Below are 22,970 nucleotides of genomic sequence, written 5' to 3'. Positions count from 1 at the left end.
CCAAAAAAGGTTGGTGGTTAAAATGTAGACTCGTGATTATGCCGTTGATGCTAAATAGAAAGTATAATCCTGATTCTTTTTGGCTTTTAATAAAAGTAAAGCTGATTTTGTACAGCACTAGTATTTGTCCTGTGCGTTTGTCTTTGGTAGATATATTAAATAGTTTTGCTCTCTCCACAGACCCCTCACCTGGTTAACCTGAACGAGGATCCTCTCATGTCAGAATGCCTGCTGTACTACATCAAAGACGGAGTTACGAGGTATAAAACTCTCACTTTGCTCCTTTCTTCAAAACGATGCGTGCTCTCTCTCCTCCCTCATAGTAAAACTAGCTTCATGTTGGCGTCACTGGATTTCGGCGTCTCTCAAAGACGTATTTAATATTTTTCCTTTAGACTTCAACATATATTTATAATTCATTATGAATGTTCTTATACTTCTTTGTATATTGGTAATGATTCCTTGTGAAATGTTTGTTTATAATAATAATAATGCATCCTAAAGCTCTAATACCAGGCTATAAATAATTCAATGATATTCTTAAAGTTCTGGAAATAAATTCTCATATTTTTTGATATTTCATTGTTTTTGTGTTCAATTTTTTAAAATTATTTATTTATTTATTTATTTATTTATTTATTTATTTATTTATTGTCTTCATCTATCAAGTTAGTAGTGTCCTAATTTATTTTTCTAACAGGAATAATTTAACACATTGAATTTCCTTGATGTGCTACGGGATTACATTTTAAATAATGTACATGTATAAAAATAAAATATTTAATATTTTATAAAAAATATTTTATTTTTTTTAGTATATATTAGAAATGCTTTATAATTAATCACAAGTACGTATTCTAAATGCTGTGGCATTATAATGCATCGTGACACTTCATACATAATGACACTTAATAGGGCATTTAGGGAGTTTATAAATAATGCTTACAGGAATTATTACCAGCTCTCACTAAATTATATAAACAGTTATAGTGATTTATAGATATGGGCTTCATAGGAAATTATTTTTTTCTTTCTTTTCCTTTTTTTTTTTAAAAAACATACTACACTGATTGTGTGGAGCTTAAGCAGCTATTTCCAGGTCAGTGGTGCAGCTACATTTCCAGGCCAGCTGGTGAGTAATTTGTGCCTGTGTGTTGACAGGGTGGGCCAGGCCGATGCTGAGAGAAGGCAGGATATCGTTCTGAGCGGAGCGCATATCCGAGAGGAGCACTGCATCTTTCGCAGCGAGCGGAATGCCAACGGAAATGGTGAGTTAGAGGATCACTCGGCTACATTATTTGCAGAGACTCGCTTTAAAAAGGAAACCGTTTGTCTGTCCATTACTCAGTACGGCTAAAGCATATGATTTCAATCACAAGTTACAGATGCAGTAGATTATTTTTTTTAAGTATTCATTTAATCTTTATTCGTTTAATGCAGTGATTGTATTGCTGGTGCCCTGTGAAGGCTCCGAGACGTATGTGAATGGCAAGTGTGTGATTGACGCTGTGCAACTGCGCTCAGGTGAGTCTTAACGCCTCCAGTCACTCCGCAGTGCTGAGCTGTACTTTAAAAGCTTCTGTATGGAGTTAGCAAAGAATAAAGCACAATGGGGCATTCAGTTATAGGAAGATAATGCACATTGAGGTGGTGGAATTAACACTCTGATATTCATTATTTTTCTATAATGGCATGTTAAGACTGCTTTCATGGTAAATGAATGTTAAGTTAAAGTAACCCTGTTAAAAACAAACCCTTGTTTCCTTGTTTTTTTTTTAGTCCACTCACATTACACTCACCTTACATCATCTGCACTGATCTTTAAAGTTCTCCATAGACTTTTTCCTGATTATCTGTTTGAGCTCCTTTATCCTTACATCCCAACACAGACTCTCAGGTCCTCTCAGGTCCAGCTTGACTCACTGTACCACATTTCCACTTCTCCATCATGGGTGGTAGATCAGTTGTCATCAAACCTTTGGAATTAACTCCGATATAGAAATGAGTGTATATGAATTGTAAATCTGTCTGAATGGGGAAGTTTTACGAGAACTAAGATGACTGAAGTCAAGTATACTGATGTGTGCATGCGAAAGACACACGTGACGCTGGTGTTCCTTACACGTTTCTTAGGTAACCGTATCATCATGGGGAAGAACCATGTGTTCCGCTTTAACCACCCTGAGCAGGCACGAGCTGAGAGGGAGAAGACACCGACAGCCGAGACGCCCGTGGAGCCTGTGGACTGGACTTTTGCCCAGAGAGAACTTCTGGAGAAGCAGGGCATTGACATGAAGCAGGAGATGGAGAAGAGGTACTGCAGTGCCATTTGGTCATATTGGCTTTAGCACATACAGAACTTGTAGCACAGATCCTGATAACACTATATAAGATATATAACATCTAAATGATACAGAAACGCTTGCTCATGCTTGTGTCCTGATGTTATGATACCTTAGGCTTACCGAGATGGAGATCCTTTATAAAAAGGAGAAAGAGGAGGCTGATCAGCTTCTTGAGCAACAGAGACTGGTAAGACTGATTCTGTATACTCTCAGACTGAGATGCACCAAGAAAGATTAAGATTGAACCTGGAATTAAATCAAAGTTTAACCTGTTAATTTGGTTGAACCAGAGTTTGCGGTAAGATAATAAGAATTGCCATTTGCACCGGTTTTTAGCGTTCAAATTACAGCATAGATGCAAACTTTGAATCAACTTTGGCTCCATTCATTCAAGTTTAGCTTGAATTTTAAGTTAGGATTCATTTTAATCTTAATTCTAACATTCTGATTTAATTTCTAAAATGGAGTATTTTAGAAAAGCGATTTGTTCTTCAAAGCGAAGTCTGTCTGTAGATTCTTTGCTAGTTTTCAATATAGATAATGATTGATTTCTAGAGAAATCGTTGTTGTTTACTGTTTATAGACTGAGGAATCAATTAAAATAAATCCAATGTATGAGCTGTAATAGGCGACAAAGATATTAGTCCACTGATTGGTTTAACCGTAAAACTTAAATCGACATCTATTTATTTATTTATTTGTTTATTTTTAGCTCTTAACGTTGCTTCATATGATCTTTAATGGTGCAATAAATCTTCAGTCTTTTTTTGTGTTGGTTGTATTGTATTATTATCTTTGGTATTCATTTTGGAACCCTTTTTTTTCTATTTGAAATATTGCTTGTTTTGTCCTATATTGAGCGGAGACTTTGAAATAACGGTGTGCTTTTTTGAGGGGAGAGATGTGACATTCTGTAATGGTCACTTAGAGTTAGATTTTATGTTGCTAATGTTAGGAAATGAATAAAAAAACGAGCCCCCCAAGTCTCCCTCGTGCCCTGATGAAGTCCAACCAGCACTAATTCTGCACTCTGAGCTCTGACACTTCGAGACTTTTGTGTGTGTGTGTGTGTGTGTGTGTGAGAAACCCTTTTTCCCAGTTGCATGGCTGAACCTCTTTGCATGGAAATGAAATCCATTCTGACTGAATATCATAAAGAGGTGGAAATTACATTTATCCACCCTATTCCCGACATAGATGTAACGTAATACGTAATATAGCAAGATAAAAGTTTTTCTTTTTCCCCTTAAGTTTCTCATTAGAATTCTTCTTGTAGATTTGAAGAACTGAATCTTGCAAAAAAGCATCAGCAGAAGAAAAAAGGATTTGCATTTGAATTAATTCAATAAAAAAAACTGGTTTATCTGCCCCTATATTTGACCACAGCGGTTTTGTAAACAAATTACAAAACGATGCCGTTTGGTTTATTTCAGTTTCGTCTAAACGATGTATCTCTTGTGCTTTATATTCTGTTGCTGCCTTTGCATGGTCTGTTTTTAGTAGCATGATCTCTTTAACAGTACAGTTTCATTTCCAAGGTGTGCATAGAGCCTGACATTTAGTGGTTGTTGTCAAGCAGTGTTGTTAAGCTGGTCAACAATCTGTTGGCTTTTGATTTTGCTCCAATAGATTTCTGTTTGTTTTGTTCGAGTTTGCTGGCTCTTCAATGCAGTTGCTGATGTCGCCAACGCATTGTTATAATAACCCAAGATTTCTGCTGTAGTTGATGAAGGCTAGTGACAATGTGGTTTCTCATTGAGTTTACACACGTGTCTGATCGAACACAAAGGGCATGTGCTTGAACACAGTTATCTGTGCTGGGGTCTTAATCAATGATGACAAGCTCTCCAATGCTCCGGTGATCTCATCAAAAACAATCACACCAACACAACATGGTACTCAGACAACACACATTGCACTCATATCCCCATTTCAATTACGCAATCACCGTCTGTCTTCTGTTAGCATCTATGCTATCTGGCTACGATTTGTCCTGCACTCTGCATACTTGGAAAAAAAAAAATGAGAAACTGCATTTTCTCTCGACTAACTTCTTAACTGTAGTGGATGAAATCGATGCTTTTAACTTCCTTCCAGCCTGTCCTTCCTCTCTTTTTCTCTCTTTACTACTGACCCGTAATAAACACGCAAGAGTCTTCTAACCCACTGCTAGAGCTGTATCAACTCCAAAATCTCCATCAAGGACTTCAAATGAGGGAAATGCTCCAAAAATCAACTGGCTTTTTTTCTGCATGCCTCCGAAGCATGTTTCTGGTGCAGATTTCGAGTGCACAGAATGAAGAGGAGACGAGCAGTCTGTTAAAAAGTATAAACGGTCAACCAGAGTGACATCTGTCCCCTTTTTGTTGACATCTTGATCATATCATATGATTACATTTAATACTGATATGCAACTTGGGAACTCTGTGTAAGCTTAAACCTATCAAGCTTTTAAAAATGTTAAGATTCCTCACAGTAATACAGTCAGTCCTTCACTTTGACAATCTTCCATACTTACCAAACCTTTGGTGTTTGAATGCCATTTAGGAATTCAGTTTTATCAGGTAATTAAAGATTTTGATATAACCGGTGAGTCAATAAGGCTTTATTTATTTATTTATTTTTTTATTAAACCTGATCTAGCTGTTTTTGCAATTTATTAAACCCCCTTTCATCAAATTTTACAAATGCCAAAGTTCCCATTTTGCAGATCATCACTCGTATCCATTCCTTACAGAAAACTTTTCTTTTCATTTGAATTCCTCATTTTAATTTCTCCGTTTTGTTCGGCACTTTTTTGGTTTTGTTTCCTGTTTTGCTCTTTAAAGGACGGAGACTCCGATAGTGGCGATGACTCTGATATAAGGTCATGCGAGGAGAGCTGGAGACTCATCACCTCTCTGCGAGAGAAGCTGCCTCCCAGCAAACTCCAAACCATAGTCAAAAAGTGTGGTTTACCCAGCAGTGGCAAAAGAAGGGAGCCTATTAAAATGTATCAGATCCCCCAGCGCCGTCGCATCAGCAAGGATTCCAAGTGGGTGACCATCTCTGATTTGAAAATCCAAGCAGTCAAGGAAATCTGCTATGAGGTTGCTCTGAACGATTTCCGCCACAGCCGTCAGGAGATTGAGGCATTGGCCATTGTGAAGATGAAAGAGTTGTGTGCAACCTACAACAAGAAAGACCCCAACGAGCGAGACTCCTGGCGAGCAGTCGCTCGGGACGTCTGGGACACGGTGGGAGTTGGGGACGAGCGAATCGAAGACGTCATCACAAACGGGCGGGGTGTAAACGATATGGATGAACTGAAGGTTCACATAGATAAGCTGGAAGATATCTTACATGAAGTGAAGAAGCAGAACAACATGAAAGATGAAGAGATCCGAACCCTAAGGAACAAGATGTTAAAAATGGAGAAGGTGCTGCCTTTAATCTCTGCTGAGGGTCAACAGACAACTGAAAGCAATGGAGCCATGAGACCTCGCAGTTCCAGTGAAAGCAAGCCTCCATCCGAAGACAAAGGAGAAAACGAGCAAGGTGATGATCAAGACAAGATGTTGGGTGACGATCCCACGTTCCAACGTGGGCGCATGCGCTGGATGCGACAGGATCAGACGCGGCTGAAGAACCTCCAGCAGCAAGAGATCTCCAAGCAGCTTCGCAGGCAGAGTGGCCCACATCGCTTCATCCCACCTGAAGACCGCAAGCTGCGCTTTCCTTTCAAAAGCAACCCTAAGCATCGCAACTCTTGGAGCCCTGGCACACACATTATCATCACAGACGAGAAGGTGATTGAGCTAAAGGTTCCCAAAGAGGCAGTGCAGGAAGAAGACGTAAACGAAGAGGTAGAAAAACCCATTGAACCGACTCCTTCCACCCATGCACACCCACCTCTTCCCAGTCCATTAGTGCAGGGCAGAAGTAAAGACCTGGAGCAAGGCTTAAGCCAAAGACATATCCAAGGCCACAGGAACCAGCAGCTTCATGAAAGAGGACGTAGCAACTCCTTTAACAGTAGCCAGCGTGCCTCTGGCTCAATGGAATCCCTGCACTTCAGGGACAGAAAGCAGCAAATAGCCCCACAGCAGGCATTTTACCAGCCGCGTTACAACCAAAGCCAGCCTCATGCCTACCTTCATCCACATCATCTTCATCAGCAGCAGGTTCAGCAGCAGTTCCATCATCCCTGGCACTACAACATGGATGGCAGCTATAGCTACCACCAGCAATACACTCATAACCACCAGCATCACCACAACAGCTTTCAGACACCACCCCGCATGCGCCGACAATTGTCAGCCCCTAATTTGAAGGCGGGCCGGGAAACCACAGTGTAAATAGGAGCATGGCTTCTTTTTTGTGTATAGAGACAAATAGCACTATCTTTGCCACACCACAGACTTACAGAGACAACACACATCATTGGACAGCTTGTCCTCATTGATTCAAATGGCCAGGAATCTGGTTTAGGTTTTTTTTTTTTTTTTTTTTTTTTTTTTTTTGCAGTTGAGCATTATTTTACTCAGTGCTTGGTCTAAAATACTTCAATTGATCAATTTGATGTACAGTATAATCCCCTGATGAAATTCTGGAAGTGTTACTACACTTGTTTAAACCGGTGTAACTGCACCAGGAGGTCTTCTGAGCCATTTAAAGTATTTACGAAGTAGTTTCCCAAGTATTTCATTGGTTAGCCAAATTTTTGTTGTTTAGTCAAGCATTAATTATTAAATAAGGAATTTTTGAGGGGAAAAATAATCGTCACCAGGTAGAAGTATACCAGGTATTTTTTTTTTTAATTTGCTCAGTTTAAATAAAAATAAAATGACCTCTTGACATTTAGCTGAATAGGAATTTAACTTCTGCTGCTTTTCACAACATATTTTATATCATGATTAATCACTACTCTGCTATCAAAACAGACCTATGCTGGTCGTTACTTGAATTTCCTTTTAGTAGCACTACATTTATCATTCATCCTCCATATTTGTGTCAAAAAATATGCAACTGATATGTTTAAAGAATGCTGGAATAACTGTTTGAATGTGTTTGGACTCGATCTCCAGAAACGCAGCTAATATCCGGTTTTTCAATTTCAAGGTAATTCACAGTTGAAATCTATTACGGCTCATCGTGCTTTTTTTTTTTTTAATTCTTAAATTCAACTGAAGAATGAATTTAAATGTACTGTAGGTTCAAAAAGCCCTGATGTTTTTAAGAAAAGGGTCGAAGTTGTTCTTAAAGAGTGTTTTGAAACAATGAAAAAAGAAGTGCCTCAGCAATTTGCCATATAATTTGTATTAGTTTTCACCTATTAACTATTATGAAAATCATATTTTTATGATTTATCGACATATGGATTGATGTTTAATCTCACAAAATGTGCATGTATTGGTGCCTATTTTGTTTACCGTGACTTTCTCTTGTTGCATATATTAGCAATCGATGCAAGTCTTTTGGTAAAGTTTTCTGCAACTTTTAGCATTTGTTTTTGTTTTGTTTTTTAAGAAAAAAATTACCTTTTCGCTTCATGCTTTTGCTTCTGTTGATCCTCTTGACTGTATGCGACACTCTGATCTTCAGTGTAAGGTGGGTATGTGGTCTGGAGCACTAGAAGGGATGTAGGGATTGTTGGAGAGGCATTGAGTTCCCACAGGGACCGAAATGCTGTTCTAGAGCGATCGGCTGTTCTCTGTGCATAGAAACAGGATCCCGCTTCACAAGAGCACTCAAGGGTTCAGCCCAACTCTAGCTACAACCTCTGCATCTACATTCTGGTAGCCCGAATGTGTCCTCTCAGCCATGAAAACGCAGACAAAGGGTGTCTGACTGGACTGTTGCCATGGTTTCCTGCGGCTTGTTTTTAACATCCAAAGGAGAAAAAGAGCAATAGTAAATCAGTCTATGCATATCTTTTGAGGATACTTTAAAAGACGAATCAGAATGGATAGTGTTTTTAAAATGATAAGTCAGAGATTGTTGTAGTCTTGCTCTTTTAATTAAACCTGTCTCAAATAGTACAACTTACAAGTAGCACAACATTTACTCAAATCCCCCCCGTCACGGCATAGCTTTCATTTGAAGTTTCAATGAGAATCATCTCGTTTATGAACACGTCATCTTTTACTTTAACTCTCATGCTACTGTGTTGTCTTGTCTGAATATAATTATGTAATGAATTTTTGCTTTTGTTATAAAGCACACATACTGCTTGTGAGCAGAGCACTATACAGCTTGAATTTGTCTGTGTACCAGTAAAAAAAGGCCTTATTTCTATGTCAGTTTCAGCAATATTAAGGATTTCGTGTTGACCTTCTCACACAGACTAAACTGTAAGTGGAGATACAAGAAGAGTAAACTCAACTAAAGTGCTCTTCATTAACTGCCTTCCAGTGTAGATCAAAATATGCAACAGGCAATGCCTGAAATTTGCAGTAGCACGTGTGTCACTTGTCAGGGAGACTGATATTGTGGGGTTATTTTTATTTTCATTTTTTTTTAATGACTATCGCTCCGGTAAGGAATAAATGGTGCTGTCTGCAACTCCAGCTATCACAAACAGCACAGAGGATAATTCATAAACATGACATGAAATGGACAATGTATATTGTTTGTTAAAAAAAAAAAGTTTGTCAGTCAAAAAGACCTGTCAGTTTGTCTGACCTGTGTTTCTTTATACGCAGTGGTTATATGCAAGTGCCTCCAAATGGCCAATGTAACACGACATGTTGCTTTTTTTTTTGTCTTGAATCAGCATTTTGTGCAACTTTGGTGTTTACATGATTTTGCTGGTTGATTTGGGATAGCCATGTCACACTGTAGTCGATACTGAATGTCAAATAAAAAAAAAAAGTTCTGAATGCAGTTTCCACGAACAGTCTTGAACATACTTTCTGATCTTTTAAATATCTCGATCGTTGGATTTTATTTCTCACTTACTGACTCGTCATATTTGCTTCCCACTGAGTCCATTGAAAAATAAAAAAATAGATTGTTTAAACAATCTTGTTTAAACGATTGTTAACAAATAATCGATAAAAGAACATCATTAGTAGTGTACGGTGATTTATATCCAGCGTTCTTCCTTAACTTAGAACTGATGAAACTTGTGCCACTATGTAGCTGGAACATAAAATAGATATAATATAATATCAAAATTACTGAAGACATTTCATTCAAACTGGTATGGAAAAACAAATAGTATCCGCAGTTTATTAACCTTTAACGTGCGCATCGTTTGCCTCCACTTGGTGCTTTGTTTGGAATCACATTTTTATCCAGCTTATACAGGTGGTTTATCCTCATGCTTTAGAAGAGTGTAAGAGAAGAAACTCTTCCTTACCCTTAAATACATGTATGCACTTTTCTCTACCAAATATGAAGGTATATAAAGTTTTGGAATCTGGGTTTCTAGTAAAAAAAGTATTACTTGAGTAAAGAAGAAGTGTGTGTGTGTGTGTGTGTGTGTGTGTGTGTGTGTGTGTCTGTGTGTGTGTCTGTGTGTGTGTGTGTGTGTGTGTGTGTGTGTCTGTGTGTGTGTCTGTGTGTGTGTGTGTGTCTGTGTGTGTGTGTGTGTGTCTGTGTGTGTGTCTGTGTCTGTGTGTGTGTCTGTGTGTGTGTCTGTGTGTGTGTGTGTGTGTGTGTGAATCTGCATGTGATTAAAGCTTTCCTCTGTTCTCTGAGTAGCATAGCAAATGCGATGAGCTCATTGGCAATAGCTTCATGTGTGATGAATCATGAGCAGCAGGCAATCTGTAGCCCAGCTCATACACACGGCTTTCCTTCCTGACCCACTATTTCCTAATGTTGAACACACTGTGGTTAGATTTGTGTGTGTGTGTGAGTCATGATGTTGGTTTTGTGTTTGTTTTCAAGTAATATTACATTAAATTCCTCTTCAGTCTATAACTTAAGAGATTCTCATTCTGATGTTGCCTAGTTTGGGGTAACTACATTTTGGCTTTAATGTCTAACTTTGTGAGCCAGCGCCACTGATTGCAGATCAGTTAAATGACAGAGTAGGCGTAGATTTAAACCAGGGTTATAACTTTATTATACCTTTTATTGATCACCTATCAAGTTGCCTCAGTTCAGCCATAAATCTTGCAATAAAAGTAAACGTTTATAGCCGTTTATGAACTTAGAAATCGTGTATTTAATTTATTTACTTAGTGATTTAATGTTACCAGTGACTATTATGAATATGACATATTTATGGGTGGCATTTGAAGTGAATCTGAACAATGTTTGTACAGGTCATTTTATTAGGAACACCTGTACACCTGCTGATGCAGTTACCTAGTTGTGTTGCAGCAGCAGCACGACACATAAAAGCATGCAGATACATGTTAAAGCATCAGAATGAAGGAAAAAAAAAGTTGTCACTATGAGATTTACCGTGGCATGGTTGTTGGTAATTTTCACACACGAGAGCCTACAGAGATTACACAGAACGTTACGAAAAACAAGAAACCTAATGTGTTAGCTTGTTTGTTAGCATATGCAGAGAAATGTAGTAATTTATGAACATATTTGAATTTATGAATTTGATATGAACATTTATGAATTTATGAACATCATTTATGAACATATTGATCATATACATTTTGAGGGTTGTGTTTTTTTTTTCTTATTAAATGCAGTTAGCTTTATTTACCTTCCAACAAAATGATGATACCTTTAAGAGAATGACTACAAAACCCGTTGGAATGCTTTAATAAAACCACCTTTTTCACCTCATTTTTTATGATTAATGGATGAGTTTCATTCAGAAATGAGGTTCTTTGAACTGAAATATATTATTCATTGATTTTTCATCTTTTAAAGTGCAGAATTAATGCTGGAACTCGATACAGTAACAGGAAAGTATTTCATTTTATTTCCATGCATGTGGCTGTAATGGTTTTGGTGAGGTTAAAAATAATATAGCTAAGTTGGGCAGATGAACTAGAGTATAGTATAATCAAGACCGGACTTGATTGAATTTTTATTTGTGAAGGAGGGAAGGAAAGAAGGAAGGGAACTGAAAAGTGTATGAAGTTCTTGCTGAGTTGGGGTCCTGGTTGAACATCTGTTCACACCTGCAGCAGTGTTCATGTCTTCCTTCTCTGCTATTCCCCATCACACCTTTTTCCTCCAGGTCTACGAGAGCAAGCTACAAGAACTACAAAAACAGGTGGAGCAAATAGCAGAAACTCCCGATGAGGAGGAGGAGGAAGAGGAAGAAGAGGAAGGTAAGCCGTTATGGAAATGTCATTAGTCTTGCTGACTGGAGTAAAACATTCAGAGCAGGTATATTGTTAGTTTAGCTTTTTAAAGTGGGTACAGTATATAGTTACATTATTAGCTTTGTGTTTTCTCCGCAGTACCGTGGACACAGCACGAGTTTGAACTCGCTCAGTGGGCCTTTAGAAAGTGGAGATACCACCAGTTCACCTCACTAAGAGACCAGCTGTGGGGCAATGCAGTATACCTGAAGGAAGCGAATGCCATCAGTGTAGAACTCAAAAAGAAGGTACAAATCAGTAGAGTCTTTAACTGGTCTGCATGATTGAATGTCAGGATATTTTAATTTTCTTATTTATTCATTTTTGCTGAGTCAGCCAGTCAAAAATACTCCTTATCTCTCTTAACTCCTTAATTTGGGACCCATTGTCCCAAATCACTTATAGTTGAGTTCTCCATGCCAAATTCAAAACTACTTACATGACCCCGGCAGCAAAGCTCTTAGGATGAGCCAGACATGAGAGAAAGTCTTACCTAAACTGTGCCTATATAGTTTGATCCAGCTTTCCAGAACGTACTGTATACAGTAAAATGTCAGCTTAGTGGTTAAGATGTTGGACTACTGATTGACAGGTTGTGAGCACAGATAACTTCTCCTGCCTCTCCTGAGGTAAATGTCACTCTGGATAAGGGTGTCTTCCAGGAAAAAGTGTATTTTGCCTAGTATTTAGTGCTCCCCTAACAACTTTCGTAGGTTTTCCGTTGTCTGAGAGCTCGGCGTCAACATATTTCTGTTGTTTTCTTAAATAATTTAATTGAACGCTGTGCTAACAACGTATATGCTAGAGATTCTGGATTAAGACAGAAATATAAGAATAGCATAAAGTCTTGTATGTTATACTCCTCCTGAGATTAATAAGTGGACACTGTTAGATTAATGACAGAACCTCATCACTATTTACTGATGCTTTCAATTTAAGTGGCTTCACAAAACAGCTGAGCAAAGCAAAGAGTCTAATCTAAGTCTGTTTCTGCTGGGCTTTGATTTACTGGGCGATGTGAGGCAGCATATGGACAAGGTGATAAATCTGAGTGTTTAGTTGGGAGCTGTAAGAGAGCAGTGTGTAGGGATGGCGTTTGACTCCTCTGCTGTCCGGTCTTTAATGATTTACTCTCTGATTACGTATAGTCTCAGGTTGCTGCAGGTGGATTTTAAACCATGGGAAAAAGAGCAGACTCCTTCATTTTCTCATGGCCCGCTTCTCTATTTTGGTTCGCCATTAATTTATTTAATTTATGTGCTTTCTTTCTCTCTGCTTGATTTATACTACTGACTCATCTACTGCAGTGACTATTTTAGTGATTAAAATGAAAGGGTCACACTGTTTAACTGTGTGTTCTGTCTGTCTTTGAAGGTCCAATTCCAGTTTGTGCTTCTGACAGACACACTGTACTCCCCACTTCCGCCTGAGCTTTTGCCTCCTGAGCCAGAGAAGGAGCGTGACTCCAGGCCTTTCCCTCGTACCGTGGTGGCTGTTGAGGTCCAGGACTTGAAGAATGGAGCCACTCACTATTGGTCTCTGGAGAAGCTCAAGTAAGTCCACTAGTCCTCCAGCCAGCTGGACCATTGTTACATAAAGCATAAAGCTGATGGAGGGCTTCTCTCAAAGAGACTTGACTTGCATTTTAGTAGACTTTCAAAACAGCCACAATGTAATTGCCTGAAAATCAATGAAGCCCCATTTTAGCAGAACTGACCCTCTGAATTAAACACAGAGAACATGTAAATGCATGATTCAATGCTCTTTAGTTGAATACAATGTAAAGTTTGACCTCTGAGGCGACTTCTTGTTGCATTGTGTTTCCGTGGTGTTTCAGGCAAAGGCTAGAGCAGATGCGAGAGATGTATGACCGTGCAGGAGAAATGACATCCTCCAGTCAGGAGGATGGGGAGGGTCCTCTGACCGGCAGTGACCCATTCTACGATCGCTTTCACTGGTTCAAGCTAGTAGGAAGGTATGTTACTAATGTTACAAACTTATAGTGTGACTTTAGGCCTGAAACAACAGCATTCATTTGAGTTGACCAAAGTGAACAAAAACGTATATGCGTTATTAATTAATTGAAAACTTCATACAAAGTTAGACAGGATATAAATACGTTTATTTTAATGTGTATACACAGTGAGGGTGAATGGATGAAACGTTCTGAATAAAGTTTCCCTTTAGGAATTCTTTTTTATGAATCATTCATGAGTGGTTTGTTTATTTCACACCCCACTGCACTCTCAAGTAAACGAGGTGTGAGGCCTTTTGTTAAGAAATCATTTCATTTCATTTGTCATCTGTGTTTGTGTATTTTTGCTTTCACTGTTATAATGTGATATATTTTTTAATTCTTTCCTCATTTTTTTAATTACCCATCATGTGTGGTTTTTTTTTATCATTTGTTTTTATCACATATATTTTGTCATAATCACTTGTATTTTATTCAAATCCTTGTTTTGTATTGTCATTCATCGTTTACCTTATTTATTTATTTATTTATTTATTTATTTACAAAATGTTACTTCATTTGTTTCTGTATTCGTTTTCCTGAAATATTCATTGTGCATTGATTTTGGAATTCTGTTTCATGATTCATGTTCCTAGTTTTTAAGTTTCATGTTCCTGTAATTTGAACATTATGCTGTATAAGAGTAAAAAAAAATGCACTCTGCTCTGGAAAAAAGCAAAAAAAAAAAAAAAAAAAAAAAAAAAACCAACTTGCACTGTATTTAGCTCACCGATCTTCCATGGCTGCGTGAACGAGCACCTGGCTGACCGCACGCCCTCGCCCACCTTCTCCACGGCCGACTCGGACATCACCGAGCTGGCTGATGAGAGGCAGAGCGAGATGGATGATTTCATGGATGACGAAGCCTTCGTGGACGACACCAGCTCTGACGCGGGCACCGAGGAAGGCTCGGATATCTTCAGCGACGGCCAAGACCCCTTCTATGACCGCTCACCTTGGTTCACACTCGTGGGAAGGTTGGTGAGAGGGGAGAGACAGAGAGAGGGAGAGAGCATGCGGCTCTGCGTCTGCACATCTGACACACATTGCAGCACTTTAAAAGAGTGGATTTCATTAATGAAGTCATTTAATTATTTTAACTAAGCACAACATTAGCTGGTGAATGCTGTTTATGCACCATTCACTCTCTTAGGGGAAAATGCTCTTTGCCTGGATAATGCTTATAAATTGCTGAAGAGAAGATTGTAGGGTTGAATATAACAGGGTTTTTCTAAGTAGGATAAACTTGAAACTATACATTTATAAATATGCGTTTTTAATTGCTAGTCGTGGCTCAGGGTTCAATCACCCAGCACCACTAAGCTGACATCGTGCAAGGCCCTAAGCCCTCTGTGCTCCGGGGGGCGCTGTATCATGGCTGATTCTGCGCTCTGACCCTAGATTGAATGATAGATACAGCTGTAATAATATATTTAAGTCATATATTGTATGACTTTAAATATCAAATATATAAACAGCCTGTCAATTATTTAAAAAAAAAATCTAGAATTTATTCTATCTGTCATAACTAGCTAGTTTGTCAGCTTTAGACATGAAAATGAAATCTGAAAGCTACTAATATTTACTTGTATGAAACAACAATGAAAAAAGCTCTAGGGGAAAAAAATCAATACTTCTGCAAATTATTGCTTTAAAGAGCAGGTTGTAATTTTTAGAGCCCCCTGCAGCCTGTAATGAGAATTGCAATTGCTCTTTGATCAGCAACTGTGGAGATCATTTACAGGATAAAAAAAAATAAAAAAATTTGTGGAAAGAGAGTATTAATGCAATTTACAAATGCATGGTTTTATAAATGATCTCTAAAATTATGTAATAATAGCAGGTTTGGAAACGTGTTTAAAAAAATGACGTATTGCACCTTGTAAGTTGAGTTTCTTAGGTGCATGAATTTGAAGGCTTCCTAGTTTCAAGCTATTTTACAGGCAGGTCATGTAGCTTTCTGACGCTTGTTTTGATCAGAGGAAATGGACTCGAGCAGAGCTGGAGTAGAATGTAGAGGCTGCTGTCTGCTCTCCCTCCCTTCTGTGCTCAAAGCCTGTTTCTCCTCATACCATCAGAGCACTGACTGCATTAACCTCCGCCACTAAACCCTCATTCAGTGTCTTTTTGTCTTTTTAGTTTGGTGTGATATTTGCTTTAGTCTGTATTAAACAAATTTTTATTTGCCGTAGATTCATTAATTTGTCATTTTTGGATTATTGTTTTAATGCCTTGTCTGATTCTGTCTGCTGTATGAGGGAGAGGGAGACAGAGAGACAGACAGAAACAGAAGGGGTGTCTGGGTCGACGCAGGGGCAGCAGAGTGACGCAGGTTCAATGTCATTGCTGCTCTGCCAAGATCACGTCTTTGCCGTTTTAGCCTTCCGACTCTATTGCTGCACTTTAACGGTGCACAAAACAGCACTATTTGTCCTCATGCTTTTGGGGTTTAATTATATTATTTGTTGTTTTTTTTTTTACATTTTACAATAATGTCATTTTAATATCTCACATGCGAGGTCAAGTAGGAGACTGAGATCCTAAAATTCAAACTTTTCTGGGGGAAAGAAAAAGATAAAATGATCATAAGTTGTCATTGTGCACCCAATTGTCCTGATGAAAATGTCTCAGTTGGTTCAGATATAATTTGAGAGACATGATGTCTAGTGCTCTGTTAATAAAGTGCATGTAGGTCCTGCAGAGTGTGAGTCACCTTCAGTAACACTAACGGTTTGGTTCTGAGAAATGGGCTTGTGTGTATATCATCCTAATACATCTGTATGTTTCATTTGTGGTTGTCAGTGCATTAATCATTTGAGCTACTCCTCTTCCCTTAGAGCATTTGTGTACCTGAGTAACCTGCTGTACTCCGTGCCCCTGGTGCACCGCGTGGCTGTAGTGACGGAGAAAGGCGAGGTGCGAGGGTTCCTGCGTGTGGGTGTGCAGGCCATCGCAGGTGAGAACTGTCGTGCGGCGAATTCTCATGACTCTTGAGACGTAAAGAAACAATCAATCATGCATATTAACCTTCATAACTAATGTGAATTTCACTAATGTGAAGAAATTCTGAGTTACTTCATCTCCATTTAGAGAGAGATACAGCATTGAGTTATTTCTTTAGAGCTTCCAGCTCTCACATCTTTCAGCAGTTAATGGTGCCATTTTATTTTATTTCTTCTAGTAAATATAATGTGGAAAATAAGAGCAGAAAATAAAGAAATCAAATTACTAGTAAACCTGCCTTGTGGTCTAGAATGTTTGTTGTAACTGGATTGGCTTCTAGTTTGTCATTTTATAGACATGCCCCTAACTTTTCTTTACATCCTCTTAAACCTATATCAGGATTATTTGGCATGTTTATAGAATTAACTTGTCTTTTGAAAATGCGTTTGAAAGTTTGAGACCATGACAGCGCTTGCTAATGCTAGTTTTAATTAGCACACTAACTCAAATCGAACCACTTTAAATTGGGGGGGCTCAATGAGCACAAAATGTTCAGTCAAATGATGTTTAACACCAAACGTTTATTTAACGGACCTTTTTCCATAAATCTTACCTAATGCGCTATTCGGTTGCGTTTCAACTTTTATGCCAATCCAATCATCAGTACCATTATGGAATAACAGTAATAAACTACAATATTGCACCAATTAACAAATTCTCACCAGGTTTTCTCAACATTTCTCAAAGATTTCCATATTGGCTCATGCTCTTCGGGTCACCACACGATGAAATTGGATTGTTTTTGAATTGGCTTCAAGTTTTTCCATTGCTTTTTCTTACTTCTTAAGTTTTTGTTTCAGCTGATGAGGAGGCTCCTGATTACGGTTCTGGTGTCCGTCAGTCTGGCACAGCTAAAATCTCTTTTGATGACGAGTATTTCAAAAAGGTAAAACTCATTCTCGGGCATGATATAAAGCTGAACTGTAACTTTACTCCTTGTACAGTGCTCATTGTAGGATGATTTTTTTTTTGTCTGGAAACATTGAGAGAATACTGTATGTCTCACTGATGGGTTTTGAGCCTGTGCCTGTATGATATGCATGAGTGTTATTTTGGGCCTGGGCCTTTGCCTGGGGATTCGTAGAATTCAATTATCAGAGTGCTTTATATTAACTTGGACAAATAAGGCTTGACATTTTTGTCAGTGTGTGAGACATTTCAAGATTTTTTCATTCGGATCTTGTTCGGCGCCTGTTGAGGTGATTTCGGTTTAGTTTAGTTCTTGCTTCTTCTCTCTGTTTATCCAGACTGAGTTCTCTTCCATGGTTCTGACCCATTCTGGTCTTTCTATGGAGGAGTTGCGTATTGTGGAAGGACAAGGACAAAGTACAGAAGTCATCACCCCCTCTGAAGAGATGAACAGGATCAATGACATGGGTAAGAAAGGGGTTGAGGAACAGCTGGTGACCTGAATCATTCTGCAGCTCATGTGTTTAAAGGCATGTAGAAAAAGAATCATTAAAAGGGAACTTTAAAGCTTTTAAGACTTGCTTTTAAGACCCTCATAGTGATCTTAGCAAAATCCTCCTCATAGTTTACTCGTGTCTATATGTTTTATGTTTCAGATCTGAAGCTGGGGAACATAGATGGTAAGCTAGGCCAGTCAGACGGTGTGATTGGTCAGCTGGATGTGGGCAGCATCTTTACTTTCCGCGTCACTGTTCTGCAGGCCACTGGCATCCCCCCAGAGTACGCCGACATCTTCTGCCAGTTCAAGTGAGTCAGTCTGTCTCCATGGAAACCTCTTTCTTACACAGCGTTCTGTTAAATAAAACACGCACGCACACATCATGCTTCACTCTGTAAGCTTATAATCCTGTAATCAACAGCTTCCTCCATCGTCATGATGAAGCTTTCAGTACCGAACCACTGAAGAACACAGGAAAAGGCTCCCCACTGGGCTTTTACCACGTCCAGAATGTGAGTGAATATTAAATATAAAAAGGATTCCAAGAAATCTCTAGAAATTTCTATCTGGAAAATATCTAGATATGACGCATACATATGAATTTGAAGAGTCTTTTAATCTCAGTATTCTATACGTGATCAGCAATCGGAAGGATTTGAACAACTGTTTAAAGTAATTTCACAGTATTAGAAGGAAAACATTAAATGTACTCGGCTTTCTCACAAATGCGACCGGGTCGTTTGAATAGCTAATTAAGTCTAACAATGTTGACACGAAGCAGACGAATTACTTTAGTTTGTAAACGTTTTATGCTTTTGATACTGCAGAAATATAAGAAAAAATTATTCCATTCACATTTTCACATCAGTCAGACTCGAGTAAGTTATTCAACAAATAATTCTATTGTAGAAGTAAAGCCTTGAAATAAATTCCTGGAGTGTTCATTTAATTACAGGCACCGGTTCATCACATTCTCATAACTCTCTGTGTGACTTGTTTGTGCAGATTTCTGTGGAGGTCACAGAATCCTTTATCGAGTACATCAAGAGCAAGCCCATCGTGTTTGAAGTGTTCGGACATTACCAACAGCACCCTCTGCACCGTCATGGCCAGGATGTAATCAGGTACATCATCTCTGTTCACCGTTCATACGCTGCTGAATATAATTACAGCAACCAGAGTGCTAATTATGGAAAAGATTATTATAATTACATCGCTAGTCATTAATTATTAGCTTTTTTAATAATAGCTGCTTTTACTAGTTTCGGTTATTAAGATTATTTTGCACTGTCTAGGCAGCGATCTGATGATTGTTATTCTCTTTCTTTAGCCCTCCACAGCCTTCTAGGAAGTACTACCCTCCACCCATGCCTCTCTCTAAACCTGGTACGACTTTCATATTAATTAATGAAATAAAATCTGTCTAGCAGATATGTATATGCCCTTAATGGAATTATCATTTGCATGACATTTGCATAATCATCTTCAGGCCATTTTTACACAACCGTTGTCATATAATTAATTATGGATCATTAATTAACAAGGTGCCGCTAAGAGTTAAAATATACCCCCGAACCGTAATCTCAAGTAATCTGACCACAAAGAGCCGTGGGTTTTTTTAACCTGGCAGCAGACTTATTCCCGCCTGCTGGCGTTTGAGAGGAACATATCTCTTTTGTGACCAAAAATAAAATAAGAGGCTGTAGCCTTGACATGTCATCTTTCTGTGCACTGAACCGATCTATTGCCACAACTCATCATCTTGGTGCACAGCTGATCTATCGCTGCACAAATGTGCCACTAGCTGTGTAGACATAGATGATTGGAAAAAGTTTTATATCTCTTCAGTATGTGATGTATAGCATCTGCTTGTATGGGTGTTGCTCACAACAGCAGTTATAAACAGTGTGGTTTTTTTTTTTACTTACTCTATGCTGTACATGGCGTCTGCTGCTAGCATGCAAAGGCAAAATGCAGTAACCTTCAGGCCTGGGCTTTTAAAATCTATATTAATCTATCTATTTATTACATAAAAATTATGTAAAGCCCTATTTTAACCGAGGAAGTGTGATAACGTTATTATTATCATTATTCTAATTATTTCATTCTAAAAATTGGCAATAAAATGTACATCAGTTAATAGTAATTAATATCAATATGTACATCACATAACAAGATTCCTGTATGTCTTCTGGGAAAAGAAGTTTATTACTTTTCTTTAATGCAAAAATGCTCAATGAAGTGCTCAATACTGTGTCTGTGTGTTTGTTTGTTTTTTTTCTTTTTCTGCCTCATATCTCCATTTTTACATGCTTCCTCATTATAATTTGTCTTTGTCTCTCCATTTTTCCATTGCATTCAAAATTGCCTCAACATTGCCTCTGAGACAGATCATGCACGTAAGATCGAGCTGATCAGGTATTTGATGAGTGGCTATGTACACGGCCAGGTGCTGGAAACGCTATCGGAGCACGCTAACGCTATAGCTTCTACAGCCGTGGCCAGTTTGGAGAGTGGAGCAGATCAGCTGTCCCACTTCCCCTTCCTCCCTGTGCCCAATGGTCCTGTCCTCACCGTTCCCAAACACCATGGTTGGTACATGGTTTGCGTAGTTTCTGGAGTTCTGTACTGTGCATTGAGGTGCTTTGTAAGTGGCCTGTAGTGTTATATACTGTAGAAGGTAGTTACTTAGACTTGATCCTCTAGCGCCTCTTAATCGGATCCTTTCCTTTACACTTGGATGTGTAGCAGATTGTGAACAGTATCTATGAAGTGAAAAATCCTGTGCGTATAATCCTGAATATCTGAATATGAGCTCCTCTTTCAGCTGCAGTGGATTTTCTTGTGTTATTCCTCCCTAGCCATGAGTCCTAGTTTTTTTAGCTGCTTCTGCAGTGCAGATCAATTCAGCATAAGTGCTTTACACCATATGACCTCTAACGCAGGCCACTAAAGTAGACTTTCCCTCTTTTCCTCTGTGTACCCTGCCCTGAGCCAACTAGTTTTCCTTTGAGGCTTGTGCTCTATCTCTCAGCTCTACACCCATTAATGCTTTCACCATCGTATGACCGAGCAAAGCAGCACAGGAAGTTGGAAGTGCCTTGTCTCTTCCAGCAGCCACTGATTAGCATACATTATTACACAATATTGATCTTGTTAAGTGGCAGATCAGATCAGAGCTAATCTTTAGTTTGTACATGCAACTATATCCTACAGCACTTAGTGTACTGTATGTAACTTTCCCAAATAATTACAGTTGTTCCAGTTTCTCATGAACTTTAGTAATCTTTACTATTGGAATTGTTTGCTTAGTGCATTCTCTGAATTTGTTCAAGAGGTTCTGCTTCAAATGCTTGTGAATGATTTTGTGATGAGCATTTGATTTTCCTCCCATGACCGCAGATACACAGTGCTTTACCTGGGCTTTATCTCTAAAGAAGTATAAACACACTCGTAAACCATAGACAGATGATCCAAAACATTATAATGGTCCTTCCTGTGGCACCAAAACAGCTTCAGTCTATTGAGGTGTGGAATATACAAGACCTCTGAAGGTGTACTGTGGAAGAAGAAGCCTCATTTGTCATATACATTACTGTATACTGTAATAATTTTCTTCATATATCCCAGCTTAGGAAGTTGGGGTTAGACAAATGGTCAGCTATGATACAGCAGCCTGGAGCAAAGAGGGCTAAGGAACTTGCTTGGCAGTGCAGGGGCTTGAACTCCTAACATTAGTCAACAACCCAGAGCCTTAACCATCTGAGCTACCACTGAAACCTGGTATCTATAAGTTGCGAGATGGCACCTCAGTGGATTGTACGTCTTTAAGCATCAAATTGATCTAAATGGAATTTGGAGGCCAAGTCGACCCCTTGAACTCTTCAAACCATTCCCGATCAACGCAGTGAAGTGTGGCAGGACGTGTTTTCCTGCAGAAAGAGGCTACTGCCGTCAGAGAATATCACTGCCATGCCTAACATATATCCCTGATCTTGACATGCACTGTTATAATTTATAAGTTAGCAAAATTAAATAATTAATGTTTGCTGTAGATCGTGGCTTAGGGACTAACCTGGGTTATCCGTAAGCCTACCGATGTCATGCTTTATGCTTTACGAGCATTCATCATCATCCATCTTGTTTCATTAGAGGTTAATTATGTTTAAGCTGCCATTAAATGATCCTGTTTGAAGCAGTTACAATGCTTTGAGGTAGATGACAACTACATTACTGCAATAATAATTGGAAATACAAGCAAGCTGAAAACCATTAGATGGATAAATCTACATAAATGCATCAGTTTAATTCACTCTCACTTAGTCACCTCATAACCTATAGTAGCACTCGTATAAAACAATAAGCAATTATTAAAATGGTCTTGACAGGGAGACTGACTGAAAACAATTGGTGTTCGGTACATTTAATAGTATTTTGGACTTCTGTTATGTCCATCTGTTTTTTTTCTGGTACTACATTGCTCAGTTTATGTTATCTTTGCAGTTCCAGCCACCAAGCTGAACACCATCAGCAAGTCCAACCTGGGCCAGTGTGTGAGCAAGTATGATCTGCTAGCCTGGTTTGAGATCAGTGAACTGGAACCAACCGGAGAGTGAGTATATCTGATCTCCCTGCAAAATGTCTACGGTTCCCCTATTGTTTGTTTGTTTAAGTGAGAGTTCACTGCTTGTTTTTTCTTTAACAGGTATATCCCGGCTGTTGTGGACCACACTGGAGGTCTGCCCTGCCATGGCACTTACTTACTGCACCAGGTAACACACTGTCTACCTCTTTATCAACTCTTTCTACTTAGAAGAGTAGGAAGTTGTCCAAACTTATGTTTCCCGCTCGTACTGTATAGCTACACGCTTTTTTCTATTAGTTTTTCTCTGATTATTGATAAATTCATGGTTGTTACTGAATATCTGGCTTTA

The 22,970-nt window shown here is 38.7% G+C and overlaps 1 protein-coding gene across 6 annotated transcripts in view; it reads left to right on the top strand.

Annotated features, from left to right (window-relative positions):
* kif1b (kinesin family member 1B) overlaps nt 1–22,970 on the top strand; it is an 81,057-nt gene that overhangs the window by 46,824 nt on the left and 11,263 nt on the right. For 3 of the 6 annotated variants that reach the window (XM_060893698.1, XM_060893702.1, XM_060893697.1), the window contains 19 exons: nt 181–260; nt 1,162–1,268; nt 1,441–1,524; nt 2,134–2,314; nt 2,460–2,532; nt 11,485–11,578; nt 11,711–11,859; nt 12,986–13,164; nt 13,449–13,586; nt 14,351–14,602; nt 16,463–16,581; nt 17,429–17,514; nt 17,876–18,005; nt 18,194–18,344; nt 18,458–18,548; nt 19,042–19,160; nt 19,367–19,422; nt 22,540–22,648; nt 22,742–22,808. In XM_060893698.1, the coding sequence (XP_060749681.1) occupies nt 181–260; nt 1,162–1,268; nt 1,441–1,524; nt 2,134–2,314; nt 2,460–2,532; nt 11,485–11,578; nt 11,711–11,859; nt 12,986–13,164; nt 13,449–13,586; nt 14,351–14,602; nt 16,463–16,581; nt 17,429–17,514; nt 17,876–18,005; nt 18,194–18,344; nt 18,458–18,548; nt 19,042–19,160; nt 19,367–19,422; nt 22,540–22,648; nt 22,742–22,808 (2,265 nt within the window). Of the gene's footprint in view, nt 1–180; nt 261–1,161; nt 1,269–1,440; nt 1,525–2,133; nt 2,315–2,459; nt 2,533–5,173; nt 9,210–11,484; nt 11,579–11,710; nt 11,860–12,985; nt 13,165–13,448; nt 13,587–14,350; nt 14,603–16,462; nt 16,582–17,428; nt 17,515–17,875; nt 18,006–18,193; nt 18,345–18,457; nt 18,549–19,041; nt 19,161–19,366; nt 19,423–22,539; nt 22,649–22,741; nt 22,809–22,970 lie in introns of those variants that run through there. The other 3 variants (XM_060893700.1, XM_060893703.1, XM_060893701.1) reach the window with 2 other exon arrangements.

This window comes from Tachysurus vachellii, chromosome 19 (assembly GCF_030014155.1).
Source record: "Tachysurus vachellii isolate PV-2020 chromosome 19, HZAU_Pvac_v1, whole genome shotgun sequence".
Taxonomy (NCBI): Eukaryota; Metazoa; Chordata; class Actinopteri; order Siluriformes; family Bagridae; genus Tachysurus; species Tachysurus vachellii.
Note: the sequence above shows the minus strand (reverse complement) of the source record. Positions and strands in the feature narration are given on the sequence as shown.